General features: G+C 38.2%; 1 protein-coding gene across 1 annotated transcript in view; it reads left to right on the top strand.

Annotated features, from left to right (window-relative positions):
- Positions 1–27,631, top strand: part of DRC11 (dynein regulatory complex subunit 11) — a 157,575-nt gene that overhangs the window by 94,278 nt on the left and 35,666 nt on the right. The window contains exons 16-17 of the mRNA XM_087716592.1: positions 25,914–26,000; positions 27,310–27,487. Of these exons, the coding sequence (XP_087572718.1) occupies positions 25,914–26,000; positions 27,310–27,487 (265 nt within the window). The remainder of the gene's footprint in view (positions 1–25,913; positions 26,001–27,309; positions 27,488–27,631) is intronic.

Raw genomic sequence — 27,631 nt, 5'->3', positions numbered from 1 at the left:
TTTTTTTCCTTCTGTTCTAAAAAACATAAAATGAGACTAATATTCTAACATCTGCAATTAGCTATCTGGGTAGTATTGTACAGCAAATGATCTCTTGCAGAGAAAAATACTTCTAAAGCTCCTCAGAAGTCGTATAATGTATTAACAAAGAAATGTCTCCCAAGGAGTATGTTCATACATTCAATTGATTCCAGCTGGAAGTATTTAAATAATTGAAGAATTAATAACTGAATTTATTCTATACAGATAAATTTTTGCACTTTCTGTATATTAATTTTCTTTAAGTAACAGTGCTATTGAAGTCCTTAATTATATTGCATTATTTTTCAAACACTTTCTTGATATATCTAAAAGTTGATATTTATGAAGTCTATTATATCATTTCCATGTGGGCAATAATAATCATGTAGAAAAACAACAATGACAACAGTTCCTTGTGTCCATTCCATTTGCTTATGTTCCTTTGTTTAAATTGGCTTATTTTCAGAATAAGAGATATTTAAGGATGTGATATATCTGTGATGGCAACCCTGTGGTACAGGGCCATGTTTGCTGGCACAGAAACCCTCAGCTCCAGCATATATGTGCACACTGGCCAGCTGATTTTAGGCCTTCCGGAGGGCTGGGGGAGGCCGTTTTCGCCCTCCCCAATCTTCAGGAAAGCCTCTGGAGCATAGAGAGGGTGAAAAACAAACCCAACGGTCCAAACCGTTGGGCCTGTTTTTCGCCCTCCCCAGGTTCTGGAGGCTTTCCTGAAGCCTGGGGAGGGCAAAAAAATGGCCCAACGGGCAAACCTGAAGTTTGAACTTGTATGTTCAAACTATTGTTTTTCTGCATAGGTGGGTAGGCACATGTGCACGATAGCGCATGCACAAACAGTTTTGGCACACCTTTAGAAAAAGGTTAGCCATCACTGTGCTATATCATTGTTTGCTACTTTTATATCCAATCCCAGTGTCAACTTGTAAAGCGTTGCCATGACTATTATCAGGTTGGCATTTGAGAGAGGATTCCATGCAAACCTTCGGCTAGAGTCGGATCTCATATTTCAACAACCTAGTTCATGAATATGAGTTATGACACATGACAGAAGGGAGGAGATAGAGGGGTAAAGTTCAAACGCAATTAAGCGGCAGCCAGTTTTGGCTGCCCAGGAGTACATGCCAGAATGTTGATCCTAATAAATGAATGGATTTCTTTTGAACTTTGTCTCAAGGCTCATAAATTAATTAGGTATCTTCTGGAAACTTCATAGAGAGCCAAAACTGACTTTTAAAATCTATCAAGATTTCCGGGCTTCCTACATCCCGGGCTCTCCAGTCACTTCCCGGTATTTGAGATGCTTGGAGGGAAAATCAGGCAACCGTGGAAGAAAGCCTGATTTCAGCTGAAGGAAGTCAGCCATCCCCCAACTTCAGAGCTCCAGACTTCCACACAGCGATGTCTTTCCCAGCAGCAGAAGCAAGAAAAGATGAGTACTGGTGGAAATTAGCCCCTAAGGCAGCTAATGGGGTAGAGTTCCCTTACCCCAATTCCCAGATACAGGGAAGGGTCTCAAGCAAGCTGGCAAGGGTGGACTGGAGTGGGACTGGAAACAAGCCAGGCTCCCAAAGCCCCAGATGGAATCCCTGGGGAGTGCAATAGAGCAACTGAGGGAGGAAGGAGCCGAGGTGGTGCAGTGGTTACGGTGCAGTACTGCAGGCCACTTCAGCTGACTGTTATCTGCAGTTCAGCGGTTCAAATCTCACCGGCTCAAGGTTGACTCAGCCTTCCATCCTTCCATCATTTCCAGTGAAATGAGGACCCAGACTGTGGGGGCAATTTGCTGACTCAATTTGCTAAAAATCTGTAAACCGCTTAGAAAGGGCTGAAAGCTCTATGAAGCGGTATATAAGTCTAATAAATAAATAAATAATAAATAAATTTTGACCAGGCCACCCTTCACGATGAGGGGCCATCATGCTGCCCAAAAGAGAGGGGAGGGACATCTGATCCTGTTGAAGGGAGGAGACTGGAGCGTAGCCCCTCTCCTGCACCCGATAGAAGGAGAAGGAGCCCAAAACGGCAACCAGTGCCTCTCCCATGCAGCAGGCACGCTGTCAAGAGCAGGCAACCCCCTCCCTTTCTCTGAACTAGGGGTGAAGAAGATGACCAGCCATATCAGGTGCAAGCATACAGAGGCTGACAGGATGTTGGAGGAGTAGGGCTAAACAACACTCCCCAATTCAGGGGAAAGTTTGACGGGGACTCAAACTAGCTAGCTCTATTCCTTGATTCAGCTGATATCCACCTAGAACCCTATGGGCACCTCTACCTATTACCCAGAGCCATGGTGAATACCATCGCAGAGGGTCTAGAGGGAGAAGCAAGGGAATGGCTAGCAGCCCTCCACAAGAGGTGAACCCCCAACTGCAAGACATAAATGACTTCCTGCAACTGCTAGAGGCTTGAGGAGGGGGAGGAGAAACCATATGCAGAAGAGGAACTCAGCAACCTAAAGCAGAGGGGCCGCAGGGAACCACAGAACCACAGCAGGCCCTGAGACCAGCCCTCCCTCGAAGTCTGCTGAAATGCTCTAGATGCAGGGCGATGGGCACATAGCAGCTGCAAGCCCAACCCCAGCCCCAAAACCAAGGTCAGACCCACCGCCCAGGGCACAACCAGAACGAGGCCCCAAATGGACCACCAACACGTCCAGGAAATCCCTCCAGGCTGCAGAGGCCCCTTTCCCCTCAGGCGAAAGTGGTCAAACCCCAGGCAACGACAACCAGTTGCCTGAATCATGACAGCAAGGACGAGGGAGAAAATGACCCAATGGTGAGTGAACCAATTCACCCTTTCCTTTTTCCAATATGCCTCACAGCCTCAAAAACAGGAAACCAGGGGGATGTTCAAGCCCTAATAGACTCAGGCTGTAGGAGGTGCTTGATCAACCTAATCACAGTCCTGAAACCGGGGATCAGAGCAAAAAGACTGGCCCACTCAATCCGGTTTGAGCAGGTCGATGGGTCCCTAATGGAAGGAACCTATGCCACCCACCTGACTGAACCACTGAGGCGAGAGCTAGCGGATCACTGGGAAGTAATTCAATTCATAATAGCCCCCAAAATGACAGACCCAGACATACTGGGAGTTTCCTGGCTAGACAAGTAGGGACCAACCATCTGGTGGAAAGGGGGTACTTGCAGACTTAGGATATCAAGGGGGCCCCAACCCCTCCCACACCAGCTAGCAAAAACACCACCCACACAGCCCCCCCCCCAAAAAATAGCCCACAAGAACAACTGGCAACCACATCCGACAAAACCCCAGAGGACGAACTGATTTCAATGGAAGTATTCAGCGAGGCCGAGTGCAATGTTCTGCCTCCTCACCGTGAGGCAGACTGTGCTATCGAAATCATCCCAGGGGCAAAACTACCCAAGCCCAAACTGTATGCCATGATGCCCCAGGAAATGCAAGAGATGCGCAAATACATAGACAAAAACCTAGCTAGGGGGTTCATTGAGCCAGCCAAGCCACGGGTTGGGGCACCAGTCCTCTTCAAAGAGAAAAAAGATGGAAGTATGAGATTGTGTGGACTTTCGAGGGATAAATGGGGCGTGCGTACACAACGTATACCCTACTTCCCCCCTCATGAAGGACATGCTATCTCATCTGGCCAGGGAAAAGTCTTCACCAAACTGGACCTCAGAGAAGCATACTACTGAGTACATATCAGAGAGGGAGATGAATGGAAAACAGCATTCAACTGCCCCCTAGGGAGCTTTCAAATCAAAGTGATGCCTTTCGGACTGCAGGGGGCCCCAGCGGTATTCATGCAGTTAATAAATGAGGTACTGCACGAGCACCTCTACAAGGGGGTCCTCGTCTACCTGGATGGCATCCTCATCTACGCTGAGACCATGGATGACCACGTACCACTGGTCCACCAAGTACTGGAAAATCTTCTGGCAGCCAACCTATACATCAAAATATCAAAATGCAAATTCCACTGTGCACGGTTAGACTACCTGAGTTACCGAGTGTCAAATGAGGGAACAGAGATGGACCTAGCCAAAGTACAAGCCGTCTTAAGCTGGCAACCTCCTCGCACCCGCAGACAGCCACAAAGTTTCCTAGGGTTTGCAAACTTCTAAAGGCAATTCATCCCCTCCTTTGCGAAGATTGCCAAACCCCTGACAGACCTCCTGAAGACAGGGAGCCCAGGAATGAAAACTCATCCGGGACAACCCCTACAGTGGGACCTAACCTGCCAAGAGGCATTCAAAACACTAAAAGAAATGTTTGCAAAGGAGCCGGTGCTGAAACATCCTGACTCCAATCAACCCTTCGTGATCCAGGCAGATGCCAGCAACATGGCAGTGGGAGTGGTGCTACTCCAAAGAAACAACCAAGGAAACTTACAACCCTGCGCCTACACGTCTCGTAAGCTCACAGACACAGAGAGACGATGAGCCACTGCTTTCACAGTGAGATGAGCACTGCTAACCTGGAGACAACTGTTGGAAGGGATCCAGAAACCATTCGAAGTCTGGACTGACCACAAAAATCTGGAGGTGCTTAGGACCCCATGAAAACTATCACCCAAACAAGTCCAATGGGTTCAATACTTCAACAGTTTTGATTTTGTCTTATAGGACATTCCAGGTGGGAGGAAATTTATAACTGACGCCCTCTCCCAGATGCCTCAGTACAAATGCGAACGGGAGCACATAGTGGACGCCATCATTCCCTCTACTCAAACTGCTGCCCAAGGGCCACCATGCAGCAACACAGTGACCAGCAAAACCAACCTGCAAGTGACCTAACCACGAGGTTAAAAACCAAACTGCTAGCAGACCCCTGGTTGCAAAACAACCAACACATCTTGACGAAAAGAGATGCTCTTGCAAGGAAGGGGACGAAACTCTACGTCCCAGAATTCTCCAGAGGAGCCATGTCGCCAAATCGACAGGCCACTTTGGGTTCCTAAAGACTTTACACTTAGCCTGGAGGCAATTCTGGTGGCCTGGCATAAAGAAAGATGTGGATAATTACGTGAAAAGTTACACTACCTGCGCCACAATGAAGAGACAACCAGGAAACCCCCTGGACTGCTGCATACAGTCTTCAGGTTCAATCCACTCTCAAAGTAGGAGATCCTATAACATTCTGGATAAATGGTTGTCCAATCTTTTCTTAAAAACCCCAATTGATAAAGCACCCACAACTCTGAGAGGAAAGCTGTTCCATTGGTTAATTGCTCTCACTGTCAGGAAATTTCTCCTTAGTTCCAGGTAGGATCTCTCTTTAATGAGCTTCCAGATGTTACTTCTTGTTCTGCCTTCAGGTAGTTTAGACAATAGGCCGACCCCTTCTTCTCTGTGTCAGCCCCTCAACCATTGAAAGACTACTATCATATCACCCCTAGTCTTTTACTTTGTTAAACTAGGCATACTTAATTCATTATATGGTTTAGCCTCCAGATATCTTTGTTGCTCTTCTCTACACACTTTCTAGGGTCTCAACATCTTTTTGTATCATGGTGACCATAATGGAATGCAGTATTCCAAGTGTTCATCAGTTCAATATAAAATGATATTGTCACTCCACATGATCTTGAAACTATCCCTTTGTTGATGCAACCTATGACTGAATTAACTTTTTTGGCAGCTGCAGCACTATATTAAGTATTAATTCCTCTTAGAATTGCTGCTGTTGAGCCAGATACCATTTATTATATATCTGTGCATTTGGTTTTTCTTGCCTATGTCTAACAGGGGTGTCAAACTCAAGGCCTACAGGCAGGATGTGGCCTGTGGGATGCTTAGATCTGGCCTGCAGGGCTCTCTTGGAAACAGCGAAGGATCAACCTGCAGTGCCTCTGCTAGCAAAAACATTGCTCGGGAAGGCCATGTGTGGCCCTCCTGAGCTCTGTTTTCGCTGGCAGAGAGTTGCAGGAGACTGTTGCAGCCAAATACAGAGCTCAAGAGCCTGTTTTTGCTGGCAGAGCACTCAGGCCACCATAGGCTCCCCGACATGAGTGATATTGAGGTGGCTATCCCCACCCTGCTCATGCCCATTCCAGATCCCCAAGATCAAACACAACCCTGTTGCGGCTTTCAATGAAATAGAATTTGACACCCCTGGTCTAAGACCTTATTTTTCTTACCACTGAATTGCCGTTTGTTGGATAAGACCCAGTGTTCAAATCTGTCAAGGTCTTTCTGAATCTTGAAACTATCTTCTAAAGTATTAGCTATTTCCTTCAGGTTGGTGTTTTCTTCAAATTCGATGAGCTCCCCTTCTATCCCTTCATCTAGATCATTTACGGTGATATTAAATAGTATTGGGCCTCAGACAGAACTCGAACATATACCACAGCATGCATCCCACAATGCTGATATAAAATTAGCTGCCTTTGTTTTAATAGATATGGATGTTAGCTACATATTTGTTTATTCATGTTGGAAGTATCCCAGTTAAAATCAGGCACACTATATGACATAAAATATAAAATACAAGATTAAAATATGTATAAATTAATCAGATCTTGCCCAGGAACTAACAACATTAATTGTGTTCCATCGTGCTACCATGAGGTCCTGAATTGGGTCACAAAGGGCAAATATACATATATGCTGTTGTTCCACATGTCACCACAATCGCTAAGAGTAGAAGTCACCAGATAACCCTATTTGATCAGAGTATCTCTGGATCTTGGACCCATGAACAATCTATTCAATGATTTCCATACTTCTCAGCTTTTATCAGACCCAGGTGCCAGCTATTCTATTGGTTCCATCCAGTGTTGGTTCTTTGTAGCTTTCCATGGACCACTCTGCTGTCAAATTTTTTTGAAGTCTTCTTTCGATGTAAGGAAGCTTTTTCTGGATTTTAATCTTTGATAAGCTGTTTATAGGCTATATAGAGGGTATTATCTAAATATAGATCTAATCCTCTCTCTGAATGCTGTATTCTGCTAGCTTCATTCAGAGCAACATCTATTTTCCCAGCATGTGCTGTTTATACCAGACTGGGCAAGCATATTTGCCTGAGGAACAGCAAAAGCTAGGGCTGTTGTCTTAAGGACTCTTGGTTTGGCACTCCAGGTAGAGCTCATTAATTTCATGAAAATGTGTTATCATCCACTGACTTTAGTGTCGGTACAAGGCTGTTTATACGTTAGGGCCCTATGTAGAGTGAGCCCTAAATATTTAGGGCTGACCAATGCTCCAGTAACGTCCCTTATATAATATGCAGCTTCCTAGGTTTTGTTGGATTTGGTCTTAACTGGTTATCACAATAGTATTGATTCAGCTTTACCAGGGCTTCATTAAACGTTGTTCAACCTCCTCAAATGTTTTCCCCTGTACAGCTATTGCTCAATTGTCAGCATACATAGAGTTCTTAGTACTTTCAGGGAGTGGCTGATCATTGGTGTTAAATGATCTTGGTTAAAAAGAGTTAGAGCCAATACATTATCTTGTAGTAAGCCATTCCTTAGGATCTTCTATCTACTTGGCCTTCCCTGGAATTCCACAAAAACATACAGTTCTGAAGCAGATTCCTGATTATATTTGTGAATTTAAAATCTCTGGTCATATCATAAACTTTCTGCTTCAGTCTTCTAAGTTTCATAGTATCATATGCAGCAGTGAGATCTATAAATACAGTTCCTGTTACATTGCCTTTTTGGAATCCATCTTCAATATACTGGGTTAGATTCGGGATCTGTGCTGTGCAACTTTTTGTCCAGGTGAAATCCAGTCTGCTCTGGTAAGACAAGGAGTTCTACAGCTACAGTGAGGTGATGTTGTATCATTCTTTCAAAGATTTTACAGGTCACAAGAAAGAAATTGGACAATAGTTCTTAGGGTTATTGGCCTCTTTAAGTGCTTTTAAAATGGCTACAGCCTTAGTTTGTCACCAGGTGCTAGGATTCTCACATTGTTCCAAGCATTGATTAAACATTTTTAGTAGCCACTGTCTTACTTTCGGTCCAATTGCTTTATCTGTTCAATAAGGATGTCATCCAAATCAACAGCTCTCCATGACCTACTCTTCCTTATAGTCTCTCAGTTCTTCCATAATAAAGGGGGACAATAGGTTAGTCCTTTCCTCCTCCTCATTTCTATTGATCTTAATCTTGTGTTTTTATGACCTTTGATCTGGGTTGCTCTTCTTAAGAAGCTGACTATTTGGTCTGCAGTCATGTTGGCATGATCGCTAGCACGAGTTGGATCATTATTTAGGCGACTCAATAATTTCCACACTTTGTGGTTAGTTGTGCTCATGTTCAGTTCCTCTATTGTTTTAATCCAGCATTCTCTCTTAGCTTCAGCTATAGAAATAATTAGCTGCTGTCCTGCATTTACTGTGTCTTCTGCCATAGGATCAGCCTCAAAAGAGTAAGATACTTCTGCAATTTGTCCTTTGTTTCTGCTGTAAAGCCTTGGATAATAGTGAGCTTTGCAGCCCCTTGGGACTGATAACCGGGAACATTTTTTTAATGGATTCCACACATTTGTTGTAATAGGTCAGTTTAGCTATTAATTGAGGAACAACACTGTCCAAATTTAGGCCAGTCAGCTTCTTTTGAAGTTATACTGTATCTACATCTAAAGGGGATATTGTGAGGTTGAATTACAGCAGTAACCTGACATATAATTGGTCAGTGCTGGGGATTTGGGATAGGTGGGCAGACTACTTTGATACATTGCTGGATTATGGTCACTCACAAATATCAAGTCTGGGTTTTATTCTCTGTGCCATCTTCCACTGTTAAATGAAACTGGTAATTTATTGCCATGTGAAAGAGTCAAGTTATTCAAATTCGCCCACTGTATCACAACCTCCCCATTTCTATTGTCAACAGGATACCCCCAGATTGCTGTGACTATTATACTATCTGTGGGGCCACTCTGCTACAAGCTGCATGCTCTGTATTTTAGGTCTTTTCTGATAGTTGTCTCTGTGGGTCTCCTGCATACACAGGACATTGCAGTTTTATTTTTGGCACAAGTCCTGCAACAGTTCTCCAACAAACTTTTAATGTTTACTGAAATATTAGTTCACCTGTGGATCTAAAAAGGTCTTTTTTAGTATACAGATAGTTCCATGGGTGGGAATGAGCACCTCACTACATTTTGGATGCCTTTGGATTGAAAGGATTAGCCAGCTATAAACTGTTGTCCAGGGGATGCTGAATGTGTTAATATCACACATTCTTTAGGGAGGCTCCTTTCATGTCCCCTGTTAGTTACATTTATGTATGTTAGTTATATAAAATTGTTATATAAATTTTGCTGATTAGTAATATAATTGTCCTTGTCTAAAACTGTACATTATAAATTGTACAGAGTCAAGGACTTGTTTAAGTCCAGTCATTGGTAAAATGAAAATGAAAGATTTTATGATCCACAAGTATAATCAATGTGCATTTGATGTGACCACTAAAAATATATTCAAGGCCACTAAAATGAATGAACTTGACATGTATTTCATTTGGGATGTGCAATGCACCCTAAGGACTTAGTCACACATGACACACATTTATGATGAAGGTTAATTATCATGATTACCTCTAAATTTTCCTCATGTGTGAACACATTCTAAGGATAAAGAGTATTCCCCTGTAAAACTAATGATATACACATTAATTTTAATTTTAAAAGATTTAGAATATACCTGCAACATCACATTTTGAATGATGGTGACAAAAACAACACAGTATTTACATAAATTATTTAACAATGAATAGAACAGTTGATGCGCCCAGCTGACAACTTTCTTATTCAAAAGTTAGAGGAGGGACCTAGAGGGTTTCCTATAGTGGAGTTAATTCCACGAAGGAGTGGAAGTTGTAGGAACTTTGCAGGAGAATGATCATGTCATACTAGAATACAGAATAACAGAGTTGGAAGGGACCTTGGACAAATGGCTCTCTTTGCTAAGTTTCCATTCATTACTTTTTTGTGTATCCTCAGTTGACACTGTGGCAGCCCTTCAAAAATGTCACCCTTACTCCCTCTCTACATTAGACTCGACATACTCAATTCCCACAACTATTTATTGTATGCTTTAGCCTCCAGTTTGCTAATCATTGTTTTGTTATTCTCTGCACTCTTTCTGGAATCTCAGTATCTTTATTTTTTTTTGGGGGGGGGGGGGAGGATCATGTACCAAAATTGGATGCAATATTTCAAGTGTGATCTTACCAGTGTAGTATGAAGCGTGAAGTGGTACTAGCACTATATATGATCTTGATACTATCCCTCTGTTGATGCAGCCTAGGATTTAATTGGCTATTTTGGTAGCTGCAGTACACTGTTGGCTTATAGTTAAATGGTTATCCAGTACGACTCATAATTCCCTCTCACAGCTACTGCAATTGAGATAGATACGACCTATTCTATACCTGTACATTTATTTTTTCTTGCCTAAGTGTAAGATCTTACTTTTCCCATAACTGAATTTTGTTGGATAGGGCCTGATGTTCAAGTCTGTCAAGATCCTTCTGGATCTTGAGCTTATCTTCTAAGGTGTTGGCTTTTCCCCCAGCTTCGTATCTGCAGATCCGATTAATTCCCCTCCTATCCCCTCATCTAAATTGTTTATGAAAATGTTGAAGAATACTAGCCTAAATCAGAACCTTGGGGTTTCCAACTGCATGTCATTCCCTCCTCCAATGTAGATAGCAATAGCACTTAGACTTATATAGTGCTTCATAGTGCTTTACAGCCCTCTCTAAGTGGTTTACAGTGTCAGCATATTGCCCTCAACAATCTGAATCCTCATTTTACTGACCTCAGAAGGATGGAAAACCAGATGTAGTTCCACTAAGGACTACACATTGAGTGTTGTTGGTCAACCAGCTATGAATCCACATCATGGTGGATTAGAACTAGTGTATGCTGTCTATCCCATATTTTCCTTTCTTACAAAGAGGTAGCCTATGTTCTCCTTCATCAAATGCCTTACCGAAGTTCAAATATACTATGCCCACAGTGTTTCTCTGGTCCACCAATTTACTCATTTTATCAAACAATGCAATAAGGTTTATCTAACATGATCTGTTTTTATAAACCAGTGTGGTTTCTAGTAATAGCTTTGCTTGTTTCTAGGCGTTCACAGATCCATTGCTTGATAATATTTTCCAAAATCTTCCCATGTATTGATGTCAGGCTGATTAGTCTGTAGTTTCCTGGATCCATTTTTTCCTCTTCTTGAAGATTAGAACTGCCTCAGCTCTTTTACAGTCCTCTGGAATTTGCCCCATGCTCCAATACCTCAGAAAGATTCTGTTCAGTGGTTCTGAGATCATGTCTGCCAACTCCGTGTTTTTTTTAATTTTTGGATATTTGTTGTAAGTTCATTCTAAACCTTAGCTTTCCTGACTTGGTCTTTGCAGATTTGGGCTATTTACTGGAATTCTGCTTTACCTATGTGTCCCTCTTTCCATTTTTTGGGACTTACCTTTTTTTTCTGTCAGTTTATCAGAAAGTTCTTTATATAAACATGCTGATTTCATCTGGGATCCCTTCACTTTTCTTTCTCAGTGGTATTGTGCTACATTGGGCTTTTGTAAGATGGCAAAACAACAATATAGACATAAGGTGGAGAACCATCTTGCAGATAACAACTCAAAGCAAGCAACTGACCAAGCCAGGGGAGCAGCAGCCATGGCAGGGATCCAACCTCCTGCCATTCCAGCCCAAGTGATTGTTTCTGGCCAACCCAGGGTCCCATGGCTGGAAAGAAAAACTCCACCCTTGAGATTCGATGGAGATCCCCAGAAACTGTTTTTTTTTCCTGACTTAGCTCCTCACCTATATGCAAGAATATGGATGGAATTTTCCAACCCAGGGGGCATGAGTGCAAGTCATCAACCTAGTCTTAGAAGGGGTGGCTGCCAGCTGGATGGTGACCCTCCACAACACCATGGCTCATGTGGCTATGGAAGTGGAACCATAAAGTAAACTGGAGGAGAGGAAATGTAAAATTCCAGAGATGTATAACGTTTGCAAACCTCCCAGAAGGAAAAGAGGAGGAGAAAGGGAACAGGGAAACGGCCAGGGCTGCTGAGGCCACTAGCATCCCCAAAGAATACCAGGATCTGGCTGGGGTATTTAGCCCACCAAGGATTGTGCCATTGAGATCTTGTTGGGGGCTAAACTTCCAAAACTAAAGATGTACTGCATGTCCCCCGGAGAACTAGACAAACTCAAGGCATTTATCGACAAAAATCTAAAAAGAGGTTGGCCCACCTCTCTAAAGGAAAACCCTTTTCAAAGCTCAATTTATGAGAGGCATACTACCACATCAGAATTAGAAAAGTGGATAGACAACTTAAGAAACACATGGCCAGTGGTTAGATTAGCATTACAAGAAGCTAGAGAGGATTTTAAAACTCAAGCTGACAAAAAAAGAGTAGATCCAAAACCTTTCCATGTTGGACATAGAGTATACTTATCGACAAAATTCCTGAAGTCATTGCAACCATCAAAGAAATTAAGGCCAAATTTCATCGGACCTTTCCCAATCACCACAGTTATCAACCCTGTAACAGTAGAATTACTCCTTCCAAAGACACTCAGGCAAGTCCATCCTGTGTTTCACATTAGTTTACTCAAACGAGAAGTAATCTCACAACTCAGACCACCTGCACCCACACCTCCTGTTCCTATTATGATAGAAGGCAAACAACCTTTTGAAATTAAGGAAATTCTGGACTCTAGGACCCACAGGGGGAAAACACAATACTTAGTTGCTTGGAAGCATTTACCTTCATCCCAAAATGAATGGGTAGAGAAACACCACATTAGGGCCCCTGCCTATTGAAAAAAAATCACTCCCAATACCCTGACAAACCTTGTTAAAATACTATGATGCAAGTTCTTTTCCTATTTTTTCACAGGTGGATCTCTCCTTTTTCTAAAGAACGGCAGCATGTCAGATCCCTAAAAGTGATACTGCCATTCAATTGGGAGGAGGGGAGCCTTGGAGTAAAATCACTAGCGTATCTGTAACAACTGAGTTTTACAACTTTACAACTGGTTTCCTGTCACCGGAAGACTGAATGTCCCAGCATCTCTGGGGGGATGTTTATGAGAGCCATGTGGGATAACTTACTTTAATGTCTAACTAGAGATAGCCATGGGAACGTGTGTTTTATTGACTCTCAGGACAGAAGAGTTAAGGAAACATCTTCACACTTGTGTATTGGTTAGAATCTGCATTTGGACAAAAGGGAGTGGTCAGCTTAATCCCATTTGCATCGCCTAAAGGGTTTCAAATGCTGCTTTGCTTCTAATAGTTTCCATCCTGACTGATTAAAGGTTCCTTTTGAAATAATCCGTTTCAAGAGTCTTTACTTTCTCAAGTTAGGAGAGGAGCCATTACAATGCCATTCGTTTCTCTGCCCCCCCCCCATTCATCTGGGGGTGATGCAAAGAGGACAGCCCCTAACAGGTTTAAGAAAGCCTGCCAGGTACTTTGGAAGTGAATTGGACTCCCCTGTCTGAGATAATCAGTTGGGGAGATCGGTTGGAGGCGATAAATATGGACTAAAACCATTTTGCTAGTGCCTTGGCTGTTGGGATCTTCTGTCATGGTATGAAATGAACCTGTTTTGAAAAGAGGTCAGTTACAACCCAAATAACTGTGCTTACAGGCAGCTCCACTATAAAATCCATAGAAATCTCTCTCCAGGGTCCTGAAGGTTCTGCTACAGTTGATAAAAAATCCTGGGGATTTTCCTTGTTGTCTTTTTGCAGCAGCCCAGGTGGGGCAGCTAGCAATGTAGCACTCAATGTCTTTTTTAAGGGATGGCCACCAGAATTGTCTTTTGATGAGGTGTGGAGTTTTCACAAATCCAAAATGTCCAGTTACCTTGGAGTTGTGGCATCGCTTCATGAGGTCCAATCTTTGGCTAGCAGGGACATAAAGTTTGTTTTCTACCCAGGCTAAGTTGTCTTTTAGCAAACAAAGGTTTTTGTGTTTTTGGAACCAGCCGTTCTTTTTAAAAAAAAGATTTTTATTAACAAACATGTAAAATACACACACACACAAAATTTAGACCTACAGCACATTTATACAATATAATATGAACAGGAACTTCCTGTTCTTTATAATAGCAATCATCAATCGATACCACTCACCTTATATTATTTCCCCTTCTATAGTATTTCATTTGGATTTCACCATTCTCCAGTGCACTGCTCGGAGAGTCCAAGCATGGGTTAACACAGCCTATCTGCCCTTGGACTGAGTGATGTTTTTCTCTTGACCACGCCTCCCTTTGCCTCACCATGCTCAGTTTAAAAACTCAGTCTGCCCGTTGGGACTGCTTTGGAATTGCTCCAGTTCAAGAACAGATAGGCTGGAGTTATTTTTTGAGTTTTGTTATATTCCTTCATTGATTTTTGTTTCTTTCCTCCATCCACCTATACCATTTATCCCATATCTGGTAGAATTCTGATTCTTTTTTTCCCTGGATTTCTTTAGTTAGTTTGTCCATTTCGGCACAGTCCATAACCTTTCTTATTATTTCATCTTTGCTTGGAATTAATTTGTTTTTCCATTTCTGGGCAAAGGCAATCCTTGCCGCCGTAATTATATGTAGTATTAAATACTGGATTTCTTTTTTGTATTTCACAGACATAATTCCTAATAAAAAAACTTCAGGTTTCCATTCTATTTTAACCCCTGTTATTGCCTCCAGCCAATTTTTGATCCTTTTCCAAAAACTTTTAGCCTCCTCACAGGTCCACCATAAATGGTAATATTGATTCACATTTCCAACATTTTGGGGATGTATTTGTTAAGATTTTACCTAACCTTGTTGGTGCCAGGTGCCATCTGTAAAACATTTTGTACTGGTTTTCCTTGTATGCAACTGATAGTGTCATTTTTAAATTTGTTCCCCAAAATTTTTCCCATTTGTCTAATTCAATATTATAACCAAAGTTCTGTGCCCATGTTATCATTTGTTCGTTCACAATTTCCTCTCCCATTTTATACTTCAGGAGGAATTTATATATTCTCCCTATCATCTTTCTATCTGAGCTTTGAATAATTTTATCCAATTCGTGTGGTTCTGTTTCGGTGTCATATAATTTAGTATCTTTATTGTATTTAGTTTTGATTTGGAGGTAAGTTAGCCAGTCAACTTTCATGTTCTGATCTGCCAATTCTTCAATTGTTTTTAAGTTTCCCTGTCTGTCAATTAAGTCTCTGTATCTTAGGATTTTGTTCAAATCTGTAAAATTTGGGTGAGTCGTCCTTTATGTTGGTGATAGCCAATTTGGGATTTTCACATAGTGGATTTTTTTTTTTGAGCCATTTTTGCAATAACGCTCTTCTGATTAAATGATTTTGAAAGTATTTGTGCGTTTTATTTTTATCATTCCATAGAAATGTATGCCAACCTGCTTGCAAATCATGGCCTTCTAAGATCAAAATTCTTTTATTCTTTGGCTCTATCCAGTCCTTCACCAATGTTATTGTTACTGCTGATGCATATAAATCCCAATTTGGTAATGCTAAGCCTCCCCTCTCCTTGCTGTCTTGCATTGACTTTAGTTTAATCCTCGGTTTTCGTCCCTGAAAAATGAACCTAGCGGTTATTTTATTTAATTCTTGAAAGAATTTTTTACCTGAATTAATAGGTGCGGCTTGCAACAGGAATTGGATTCTTGGTAAGATATTCATTTTAATTGTTGCTATATGTCCCATGAGTGATAACTAAATATTTTTCCAATTTTCTAAATCTTTCTTTATTTGTCTCACTAATTTATTATGATTATTGTCTTTAATTGTGGAACACCCAGATCCCCAAGTATTTCACTTTCTTAGTTGTTTGCATTCTGGTTGCTACTTCCAGTTCCTCTTCTTGCTTTTTCTCATGTTCTTGATTATCATTTTTGTTTTCTCTTTATTGATCTTTAGTCCTGCCACTTCGCCATATTCTTCTAATTTTTGAATTAATTTCAAGCTGGATTCTAATGGGTCCTCTAGAACAAATACTAAGTCATCGGCATAGGCTTGGGCCTTATATTCTTCATTTTTGAGTCTTAAACCTTTTATTCCCTGGTCTTTCCGAATTTCATTTAGTAAAATTTCCAAAGTTAATATAAACAGCAAAGGAGAGAGGGGGCATCCCTGTCTGATTCCTTTTTTTATTTCAATCTTTTCTGTTAGATCTCCATTCATCAGAACTTTGGCTGTCTGAGTGTTATAAAATCCTTCTATCATTTTTATAAATTTTTCTCCAAATTTCATCTCATCCAATAGTGTTATTATAAATTTCCAGATTATGTTGTCAAATGCTTTTTGTGCATCAAGGAAAACCAGTACCGTTTGCTTTTCTGGATGCGCCTCGTAATACTCTATTATGTCTAGGATGACTCTTGTATTATTTTTAATGTGTCTGTGGGGTAAAAATCCGTTTTGATACGGATGTATTCATTCATTTAAAACCTGTTTAATTCTTCCTGCCATAATTGCTGCAAATATTTTATAATCGGAGTTTAATAATGAAATTGGGGGGTGGAGCCTGGATGCCGTAATGAGACGACATGCGATCTCAAAGCTCTGAGATCGCATTTGATACTTTTATTGCTGGGGGGTTCCAACAGACCTAAATCATCCCGAAGAGATGGTGAACAGGAAGATTACATCTTGCTGATCTCGGGGATATCGCAAAATCTCCGAGAAAAGCAGGTCTAAAGTCTTCTGCTGGAAATAAAAATTCCAGTCTTTCAAGGCTGACAAAGTCAGGGCAATTTGGAGGAGAAGTGTTTAGCTGGTAAGAAACTTTTATTGTTTAAAGAAAAACGGACTGCCTAAATTTTTTTTACAACTAACTTAAATCAAAGAATAGAAGAACTTAGCGGCGATTTTGATCTTTCTAATGGTTCTGGACAGTGATTATCTTACTTTTTAAATGTTATTTACATGGATTGATTCTAAGTAAACCTTTTCAAATGGATGGATTACATCTCGACACTTTTTTTGCTTGGCTGCTCTGGCTTAAGATCTGATAAGATTGTACAGCTGTTCCTTTGTAGTTTGTTTTCTCTTGCAAGTCTTTCAGTTTTGCTGAGCTTTTAAGAAAAAATACAACTGTGTATAAACATGGCGTCTCTTCAAGCGTCTCTCCAAGCGATACTTTCAGCTTTGAAGAGGATGTTTGATACAGAGGAAAGATTTGAGAGAAAATTGGATTATTTGGTGTATTTGGCAACAAATGTGATGAAAAAAACTGAGGATGTTCATCAAATACAAAATAAGAAAATGGAAATTCAAAAAATTGAAATGGAAAATGGAGATAAAGAATTTGAGCTTGTTGATATTCGTGACAATTGGTTTATTTATGAGGGAGGAAAGAATGGAATATTTGAAGAGGAGTTAAATGGAGAGAAAATTTACTTCAAAGGACAGGACATAGAAGGAGAAGAAAGCACTAAAGAACTTATGGACTATGAAATACTATTTGCAAAACATTTGATAACACTGCTGAGAATTAAAGACAAGCTGATAAACGAAACAAAAGGAGGGCGTCAACATTATATGAGAGATACCACAAATAAGAAGGTGCAAAGATCACTTCGTATGGACTTGTTCAAAAAGATGTTTGGAGAATTGGATCCACAAATGGCAGTAGATATAAGATTGTTCTGTTATTGGAGAGATACAGGTTGATAGATGGAAGAGTATAATTCAAAATTAGCTAAACTTAGTTAAATCCATTGGTAATAGGTATAGTTAAATAAAAATGGATAATGATAGTAATGTATACAATGTTGAGTTGTTATGATAAGTAATAATTGGATATGAGAAGGGAAGGTTAGAAATATTTTTGGACTATATATAAAGATTATTAATAATAATAATAATTATAATTTAAAAAACCCTATATACAGTTAAGTTTTAACTAATGGGGGGAAATGTTATGATATAGGATATAGTTAAATAAAGAAAGGATAATGATAATAAATTATATACATGGAGGATTAGAAAATTTTGGTATTAAATATTATGGATGTTTAGCTAAAACGATATGAGGATTTAATGTTAATTGAGGATTTTACAAATAAGTAAATGAAATGCCAGCATGTGGCTATGTATTGAATTTTGGTATACTTAAGGATGAAGGATGTTTAAATAACTAGTCAAATAAAAGTGGAGGTAGGATGATGTTAATATAGTAAATATTTGAGTTAAGATATTTGAATAAATAAGAATTATATTTGATGACGGTGGAAGAGTTGCACAAAAGCTTTTTGTAACCAGCTGATATACTTTCTACAATGTATGTTTGTTTTGAAAATAAATAAAATAAATAAATAATGAAATTGGCCTGTAATTTTGAATTTCTTGTATATTGGTTTCTTCTTTTGGGATTAGCGATATTATTGCTTCTGTCCATGATTCAGGTATCTTGGCTTTTCCTAAAACTTCATTAAACATTTCCACTCCTAGCCCCTCCAATATTATTTTGTTATATTTGTATAACTCCACCAGTATTCCGTCTGGTCCTGGGGTTTTATTATTTTTCTGGTTTTTCAGGATTAATTCCACTTCGGCTAACGTTATTGGCCTGTTTATTGCCTCCCTTTGTTCTTTTGAGATTGGTGTTATCTTTTCTGTGTTTAAATAATATTTTATTTTGATTTCTTCCATACTATCTTGCATGTATAGTTTTGCGAAGTATTTATGAATAATATGCTTCTTTTCTTCCGCTTTGTATTGAATTCTTCCCTCATCATCTTTTAATTTATATATCATCCTTTTTTCTCTTTCATTCTTCAATCTGTATGCCAACCATCGTCCAGGTTTGTTGGCTTGTTCAAAGTAATTCTGTCTGACTGCTTTAACTTTCTGTGCTAATTCCTTTTGAGTTATTAAGTTGATTTTATGTTTTATCATCTCTATTTTTTCTTTTTTAATTTTATTCTTTGGATTTTTCTGTAGTTCTTCAGCTTCTCTAAGTTCTTTTTGCATGCCTTCTTGTTGCTCTTTTTGTTTTCTAGTTTTTCTCACCATGTAGGCAATCGTAAGGCCTCTTTTGTATGCTTTCATAGTGCCCCAGAGATTTTGAATTGAGGTGTCTTCTTTCTTATTTATTCTAAAGAATAGTTTTAATTCTTTCTGCAGCATTTGAGTGTATTTTATTTCATTTACAATATTTGAATTCATCATCCATCTTTTTCTTCTTCTTTGACCTTTCCATCTTAATTTTATTGGATTATGATCTGCCCACTCATTTGCTTCTATTTCAATTTCGTCTAATTGATTACATAGACCAGATGAGATCCAAGCCATGTCAATTCTTGATAGGGACTGATGGGGGTTCGAATAAAAGGTATACTGCTTTCTTGTTTTGTTCCTTTCTCTCCAAATATGTAGTTTATATTCCATTGCCATCTCAAAAAAGGATTTGGGTAATGTATTTTTTTTTTGTTTTATTTTCCTTTTTGCTTTCATAGTCCATTTTTTAATCCACTATTGCATTATAATCCCCAATTAAACAAATGTTTTCATATTCTAATTCATTTATTTTGTTATGTAATTTCCTATAAAATTCCTCTTGTTTCTGATTTGGTGTATATATGACTATTAATAATATCGGTTTTTCTGTTGTCTCTAATTCAATCATTAGTATTCTGCCTTCTTCATCAGAGTAGACTTCTTTGGAGTTTATTTTTTCCTTTATATAGATTGCTATCCCTCCTTTTTTTTTATCTGCCAGTGCTGTATATAATTTCCCTAGTTTTTTGTTTTCCAGTAAGTTCCTATATTCCCTTTTAATATGCACTTCCTGTATAAAGGTTATATATACCTTCAATTTCTTAAGTTTATTAAACATCTGTGCTCTTTTTTTGGTGCATTCAGTCCATTCAAGTTTATCAAAATAATTGTTATTTCCTGGTCCATCTTTAGATGGGGTGTTTTTTGTTACTTCTGGTTTGTATCTGACTTTTCCCACTCGCGCCTTCCTTTTCTCCTCTCTCTCTTTCTTGCCTCTGTTCTTCTCTCCTGTTTCTTTCCTTGTCTCCTGATGTTTCTTCCTCTTGACTTCTACTGTCTAGTTCCTCTTTACTTCCTTGTTGTTCTTCCCCTTTGCAGTATTCTTCATAGAATTTCTGTGCTTCTTCTATATTCTCTATCTTATATCTTTTTCCTTGCCAAGATACCAGTACCCCTTCTGGTACCAACCATCTGTACATTATTCTGTTTTTATTTAACTGATTTGTTAAAACTTGGTATTGCCTATGTTGTTCCCGAATTCTCCGTGGAATCTGTTTAAGCGTGATCAACTCTTTTCCCTGTAATGTAATCGTCCCTTCTCTGGGTTTTTTTGTACACTTCATCTCTCGTTTTTTTAGCAATTCTTACGTGCACTTCTCTCGGAAGCCTATGTCTTCTGGCATAATTAGTATGCACATGGTAAGCTTCATCGATGTCCCCTCGCAACTCTTGTTCTTTTCTCTGTAAAATTTCAGTAAAGATTTCAATCATTTTTCCTTTCAGGTCTTCCTCTTTCTCTTCTGGTATGTTTTGGAATCTTAGGTAGAATGCAGCTCTTTCATTTTCAAGTCGGATTATTGTTAGCTCTAATTCTTTATTAACTTGTCTATATTTGAGCTCCATTTTTTACATCTTCTGATCTATTTGTTCTATTTTTGTTTCGATGTTCTTTCTGTTCATTGATTGCTAAGGCATTCTGTATTCTTTCAATTTTGTCATCCACATTTTTGATAGTTCCTTTCAATTCTCCCATTTCATTTTTCATTTCTTCATGATTCCTCCTTGTCTTTTCATGATTTGTAGTTGTCATTTCTTGGCTTTTCGTCAACGTCTCTTGTATCATCTGGAGCATCAATTGCATACTCTGCATTGTTGGTGCTGCTCCCATTGTTCCTGCCATAGTTCCACCTTTCTCCAGCCCCAATGTGCTCTCCATTGATCTTTGATTTGAGGAGGGGGGGTGTTGCTGAAATCATATTGGGTGTAGTTTTTTTCACTAACTTTACTGAAGTTGCCATTTTTATCCCCCTATTTATCCTTGCCCAGAATTGCATATAAATTCTACTTTACTTCTACTTTATCAGCAATATCAATGGTATAAATAATTGTATATCTCAATATTTAACAATAATGAACTTTCTTAATATCACGTTTCAATATCTAAACATTCCTATGTATTATTCTATTCTGTTTTTGATCCTTAATTAATATATATCATAGATTTATATATCACACTGTTATCTTATACAGATAGATGTCTCTCAATTGTATCGGTTATACAGGTATTCAATTCTAGTAATTCGTTTCTCTCTATGTATATAGAGCTTATGCGACCATTGGTTTTCTTGCATCAGACTTCACGGTTCAAATTTATAATCCACTAGGTGTCACCCTCTCCTCAGTATCACTGTTAAGGTCAACAATTCCAGCAAAAAAGGGAACTAAAGGGCCCTCTAATCATTCCAAAACAGTCCTCTCTCTACTGTCTCTGGCACCGTTCCAAGTTCCGAGGCAAATAAATACCAAATACTTGTAAGTTCAACTATTCTTTGGGAAAAACAAAACAGTAGAAGAAAGAGCAAGAAGAAAAAAGTCAACTACTAACCTGACTGTTAAACAATCCTTGGGTCAATAAAAGGTCAATAAAACACACGTTCCCATGGCTATCTCTAGTTAGACATTAAAGTAAGTTATCCCACATGCTCTCATAAACATCCCCCCAGAGATGCTGGGACCTTCAGTCTTCCGGTGACAGGAAACCAGTTGTAAAGTTGTAAAACTCAGTTGTTACAGATACGCTAATGATTTTACTTCGAGGCTCTCCTCCCAATTGAATGGCAATATCACTTTTAGGGATGTGACAGGCGTATTGGAACATTAAGATGTTTTATTAACTACCAACAGACAATTGGACTGACCTGTTACCTTTTACTGAAGTAGCTTACAACAACTCTGTACAGAGTAGCACTGGCTTCACCCCATTTCAGGTTGCCACAGGACAAGAATTCAACCCCATGCCAGAGCTACCAGCTAAGGTACCTGACATCCTCTCCCTTAAGGAGTGGATAAACAATCTGCAATCTATTTGGCCAGTGGTCAGACTAGCTCTACAAGAAGCTAGAGCAGCTTTTAAAGTTCAAGTTGACAGGAAATGCTGTGAACCCAAACATTCAAGGTGGGGGACCCTGTATATCTATTCACAAGTTTCTATAATCCTTACAATCATCTAAGAAACTGGGACCAAAATTCATTGGCCCATTCCCCATCACTAGAATCATTAACCCCATCACGGTAGAACTCCTCTTTCCTAACATACTTAGGCAGGATCATCCAGTGTTTCACTGCAGTCTACTCAAACCAGAAATCACTTCAAAGGTCACACCCCCTTTGCCCAAACCCCCAACCCCCATTATGGTGGATGAAGAACAACACTTTGAAATTAAAGATATCTTTGACTCCCGCACTCACCATGGCTCCACACAATATTTAGTGGTATGGAAACACCTACCGTCCTCTCAGAACGAATGGATAGCCAAAAAACATGTAAAAGCTCCCACAATGTTAAGGAAATTCCACATGAGATACCCTCACAAACCATCCTAAATCTCAATGTATTATATGTTTTATGTCTTTCCAGGTGGATTTTCCATTTTTCTGTGGAAGGCAATATGTCAGATCCGTGTATCTGCCATTCTTTGGTGGAAGAAGGAGGGGTTGGATTTGATACATTCTGTTCTTTCTCCTTTTTATGTATCCTAGGTATCCTATTTCTTGACTTGTCTTTTTGTATAACCTTTCGCTTGATTTATAACCGTTGTGTGGCGCCTCAGATGTCTGGAAAATCCTCACCTCTTGGGGAATGCAGGGAGGGAGGACAGTTCTGTGGATTGCAACTCCCGATGATCCTGAGAACCTCTTCTTATCTGTTTCCCAGAGAGGCTGGTACAAAACCATTTTCACACCCACAGATTGGTGGGAATCCATATTGGACTGTTAAGAGGGGTTCCTAATTTCTTTTATCATGGATTGTATAGCCTGAAGGTCCCAGAGCCTGCTTTGAATGTTGACTTGCTTTCGCCCCTCTTCAATAAAAAGATTCCTTTTGAAATACCAAGTTTTCAAGAGTCTACACTTTCTTGAGGGGCGGGGGGCAAGGCAGGTCCTTACACACTCATTTGTCTTCATCCTATTAGTTGTGCCTGCATTATATTGAATTCCAATTCCACTATATACTTCACTGTTCAGGTCACATTTGGAATATTGCATCCAGTCTGGTCACCAAAAAACAAAACAAATGTAGAAGTCCTAAAAAGAATATAGAGAAGGGTAACAAAGATTGTAAGAGATCTAAATCCCATGAAGAATGGGTAAAGGAATTAAGTATGTTTAGTTAACAAATGAAGAAAAAACTGAGGGAAGACATGATAGCAGTTTCCAGTTCATGAAGTGGTGCCACATGGAAGAGGCATCAATTTTATAGGATAGGTATGTTTAGCTTAATGAATAAAGAGAAGACTGAAGCAATGGATAGAGACTCCTTGGGGAAGATCTAACCTGGAAATAAGGAATTTCCTGATAATGAGAACTATTAAGCAGTGGAACAGCTTTCCTCACAGAATTGTGAATGTGAATGCTCCATTGCTGAAGAAAAGATTGGACAACCATTTGTACAAACTGGTGTATGGAACCCTGCCTTGCCATTATCTGGGTTGGATTTTGACTGTCCTAAATAAGCTGGATTCCTTGTTATTGTGCTTACCAAATCTATTTTGCTAAACCAAGATCAACCTCTTTACCCTGTCCAAATTTCTTTTTTATTAAAGATTTTAATTACAGTAGTAAAATCTAATACAAACAATACAAAGAATGAAAAATAGAAAAAAAAGAGGAAAAGGTGTAAAAAAATAGAAAAAAGAACTACAAAAAGAAAAAATATATAATTGAGAGAAAAGAAATATATCAAGAAGTGTCTTCCAATCTTCATTTCACTTATAAACAATTTTTATTTCATTCCCTCTTAGTTTATAACCAATGATCTCTGCATCCCATCCCTCATCTCTTATCTATAGCCAAGTCCGTAAAGCATCAACTTTTCAGCCAAAAAGCTGAAGACACCAGCCAAAATTTCATAAAAGGTTGTCAGTTTTGTAACAGCATATCTTATTTTAACCTTGATCAAATAAACCAACTTTAGATTTATTCCTACTATCAGTCTTAGTCCGTTCAAATAATTTCATAGAACTTGATATCATTTCTTCTTTCTTCTCACAGGTTTCTTCAAAGCCTCTGATATAAAAGAATTATCCTGATCACTCTTCTTCATTACTTTTATTCCCCTTTGATTTTTAAAATAACCAGTTTCATTTGTATGTTCAGTTAGACATTATTTTCCATATCATTCTCATAACCTATAATTTTAGATCCATTTTCAATGCCGTCTCAATCTTCTCAAGTAAAAGTTATTCATCTGCCATTTCTTCCATGACATATTTTGGACACACTGCATCTGTGAAGCAAACATTGCTTTTGACATTGTTGATACTAACTTATTCCATTTTTCAAAAGTATCCTTCAGTATGTTCAAAGTGAAAATGTTTATACCATTCTATATGTTCCAATTAATTTGCTATTGATTAGGCTTGTGTATTTTTCTCCTTTAACTTTAATTCTCAATTCCCTCTAGTGTTCAATTTTTTAAATTTCTTATCTTTATATTTTGTCTTATCAAAGTCCAAAATATCTACTTTGCATGGGAAATATTTATAATTAATTCCAAAATCCTATTCCAAGTTGATCTGGATCCTTGATCCATATATAATTTTCCCAGAACAAATTCTTATTTAGGTTTTTGTGTTTATTTTTGTTTAAAAAAAATCTTATATGATTCAAATGTTCTTTCATTATGGATTGAGGGAAAAGTCACCCTGTGTTTTCAGACTTGTTGGTCCTAAGATCTCTAATAGTTGAAAAGTAGTTAGCAAGCAATTTCCAAATGTGATTTAGAAAAGAAAGTTTGTGAAGTTAGTATCCTTTGAAAGATGCTGACTATGGTTGTGAGAAGGTCAGCTATTTCTGCTGTGTCTCAGTGCTGAAAATCCACCATGGACTGCTCTTCTGTGATCTCACAAAAAACATCTCTTCAAAACACATTCTCCCATCCTCTCCTTTTCTGCAAAGGTTTTGAAGAGATGGTCTCTTTGTTCATGGTGGTAATTAATTGCTTTTCACAGAGCTGTCTGCCATTTTCTACCAAATCCAACTTTCTTATCTCCCCTTTCAATTTCATTAGAAATTATGATCTTGCTGACATTGCTGTCTGGATCATTGAAGTTACTGAACCCACTTTGCAACCACATTTCTTACAGCTGAGGGATTCCTATTAATTTTTGTGGTCAAAATTGACCTATGCATGCAAAGAGTATCTTTTTTCCCATTTGTTGAGAAGATTTATTATAGATGGAGGAGGTTAACTTTTCATGGTGTTTGGAAACAGAGTGGAAGGTAAGGGTGAAGATGAATAAAATTTCTCTTCTAAATTTTCTGATCTTATTCTTAATACCTTGATGGTCACAGCAAGTGACAGCATCTAGCAAATCTTGAAAAAAATTAGGCAACATCAGAACTCGAGTTCTCAGTCCTCTTCGTTGTTTGCTTGCAGGCATGTCAACCCTATGATGTTGCTTAGTTGGGTAGTGAAATGTAATGAAATGTCTACAAGCAAAGAGCACCAAGATTTTTTATTAACCCTGAGTTACAGACATTCCTTTCTATTGGGAGGTCAGAACTGGTTAATAATTGGCTGGGAGACCACCAGAAGATTAGGTTGGAAAATTTAAAAAAAATAGAAAAACCACTTCCTTATTTGAAAAAAAATAATCCTTTTTTTAAACTCCTAGGTTGCCAGACAGTTACAGCCTTCAGTTATATGGATTGGAGATACAGAAAAAACATTCTACAAAAAGGTACCTAAAACTGAAAAAGAGGTAAATACTTTTTTATATATGGTACAAGCAAACAAGCAGCATAGCACATTAATTGCTAATTTTTCATTCATTTACTTATTTATTTGTTTATGGTTTTAGAACACACATTAATTAGTCATAAATCTATTGCATGGTAATTATATAATAATAAATGCAAACCAGATTATTTTTATAATTAAAATATATATCCTTGTTGAAGAAATGTAAGTGATTTTTGATTAACACAGAATTTTTCACTAGGCACAATAGAAACAAGACCAGATCAGTTTTAACAACAAGTAAGGTGTCAAAGCAATTTTAAATTGTCACATGTTTAAAGACAACTAATTATAATTACTGAAAAAGCTGGCATTATTAATTTTGTAACATTGTGTGATGATCAGATTTTAAAATTAATCATTGAATCACAATGAGTTTTAAAAATAAATTTAAACTAGATGATTCATATATTTGTAAAAATATGTGAGTTCCCTATTATGCAACCATGTTTTTATTATTTCTTAATTCTCTTAATCTATTTTTAATTCATATTTTTGATAAACTGCCAGTCAGTAGTAAAAAAGCAGTCTTGATCCAAAGTGTTACCATTTGCTCTAAATTTAAGAAATTATTTTAAAAACAGTTCCAAGGTTTAACACCTAAAAGAATCATATTTTGAAAAATGACAGAAATATTTAAATTGGCTATGATGGTATTGCTGCCCTCTGCTGGCTAAAATGTTTGCCACAAAGTTCCTTGTTAAGTTTCTTCACATTCTGTGTGTTTTTGTAGCAATATATATATACATATATACATATACATATACACACACACACACACACACACATATATATATATATATATATATATATATATATATATATATATATATATATATATATATATATATATATATATATATATACATACATACATACATACATACATACATACATACATACATACACACACACAAACACACACACACACACACACACACGCATTTTTGCCTCTGGCACTGCATCTTCCTGTAAAAGAACATCCATCCTTTTCTGAAGTGGTTGATCCTCAAAATGTTTATAATATGAACCTGTCAATCCATCCTATAATATACACATCATGTGTGTATATTATTAATTATATTGCTCTACTTGATTTAAACAAATGACATTGATTCAAAAGTTAATGTGTGTGAAATCTACCACTGCATATTTCCTTTGTTACTGTGAAATCAAGTAGGTTTGTCTTGCAATGGATAGTTCCAAATAAAAATCCTATATATCATCCTTGTCAAATTTAAGACTGCATATATTTGTGTTTGTTCTGGAAGATGGAACCTAAACGTTTGAAAAAACAACTTCCCAAAATTTTGAAAACTCTAAAAATTGAAGATCGAATTTTAATCATTGGAACCAGTAACCGGCCATTTGATGCAGAGATCAAATCCTTCTGCAAAGTTTATAAGAAAATAATTTTGGTGCCGCGGCCAGACTATGCTTCAAGATTTGGCAAGTATATGAAAATAGAACTAGTTTATGCAAAGATATCTCAAAATTTAAAAAGTATTTATGCTACTCGAAAATTCATTACTGAATCTTAGAAACATACACACACACGTATATACCTATGTATATAACAATAATAGTATTATT

Source organism: Thamnophis sirtalis, unplaced genomic scaffold, assembly GCF_051295495.1.
Source record: "Thamnophis sirtalis isolate CommonGarterSnake01/CBP01778 unplaced genomic scaffold, rThaSir2_p1.2 scaffold_5, whole genome shotgun sequence".
Classification (NCBI taxonomy): domain Eukaryota; kingdom Metazoa; phylum Chordata; class Lepidosauria; order Squamata; family Natricidae; genus Thamnophis; species Thamnophis sirtalis.
The sequence above is the reverse complement of the archived record's forward strand: the minus strand, read 5'-3'. Positions and strand labels throughout refer to the sequence as shown.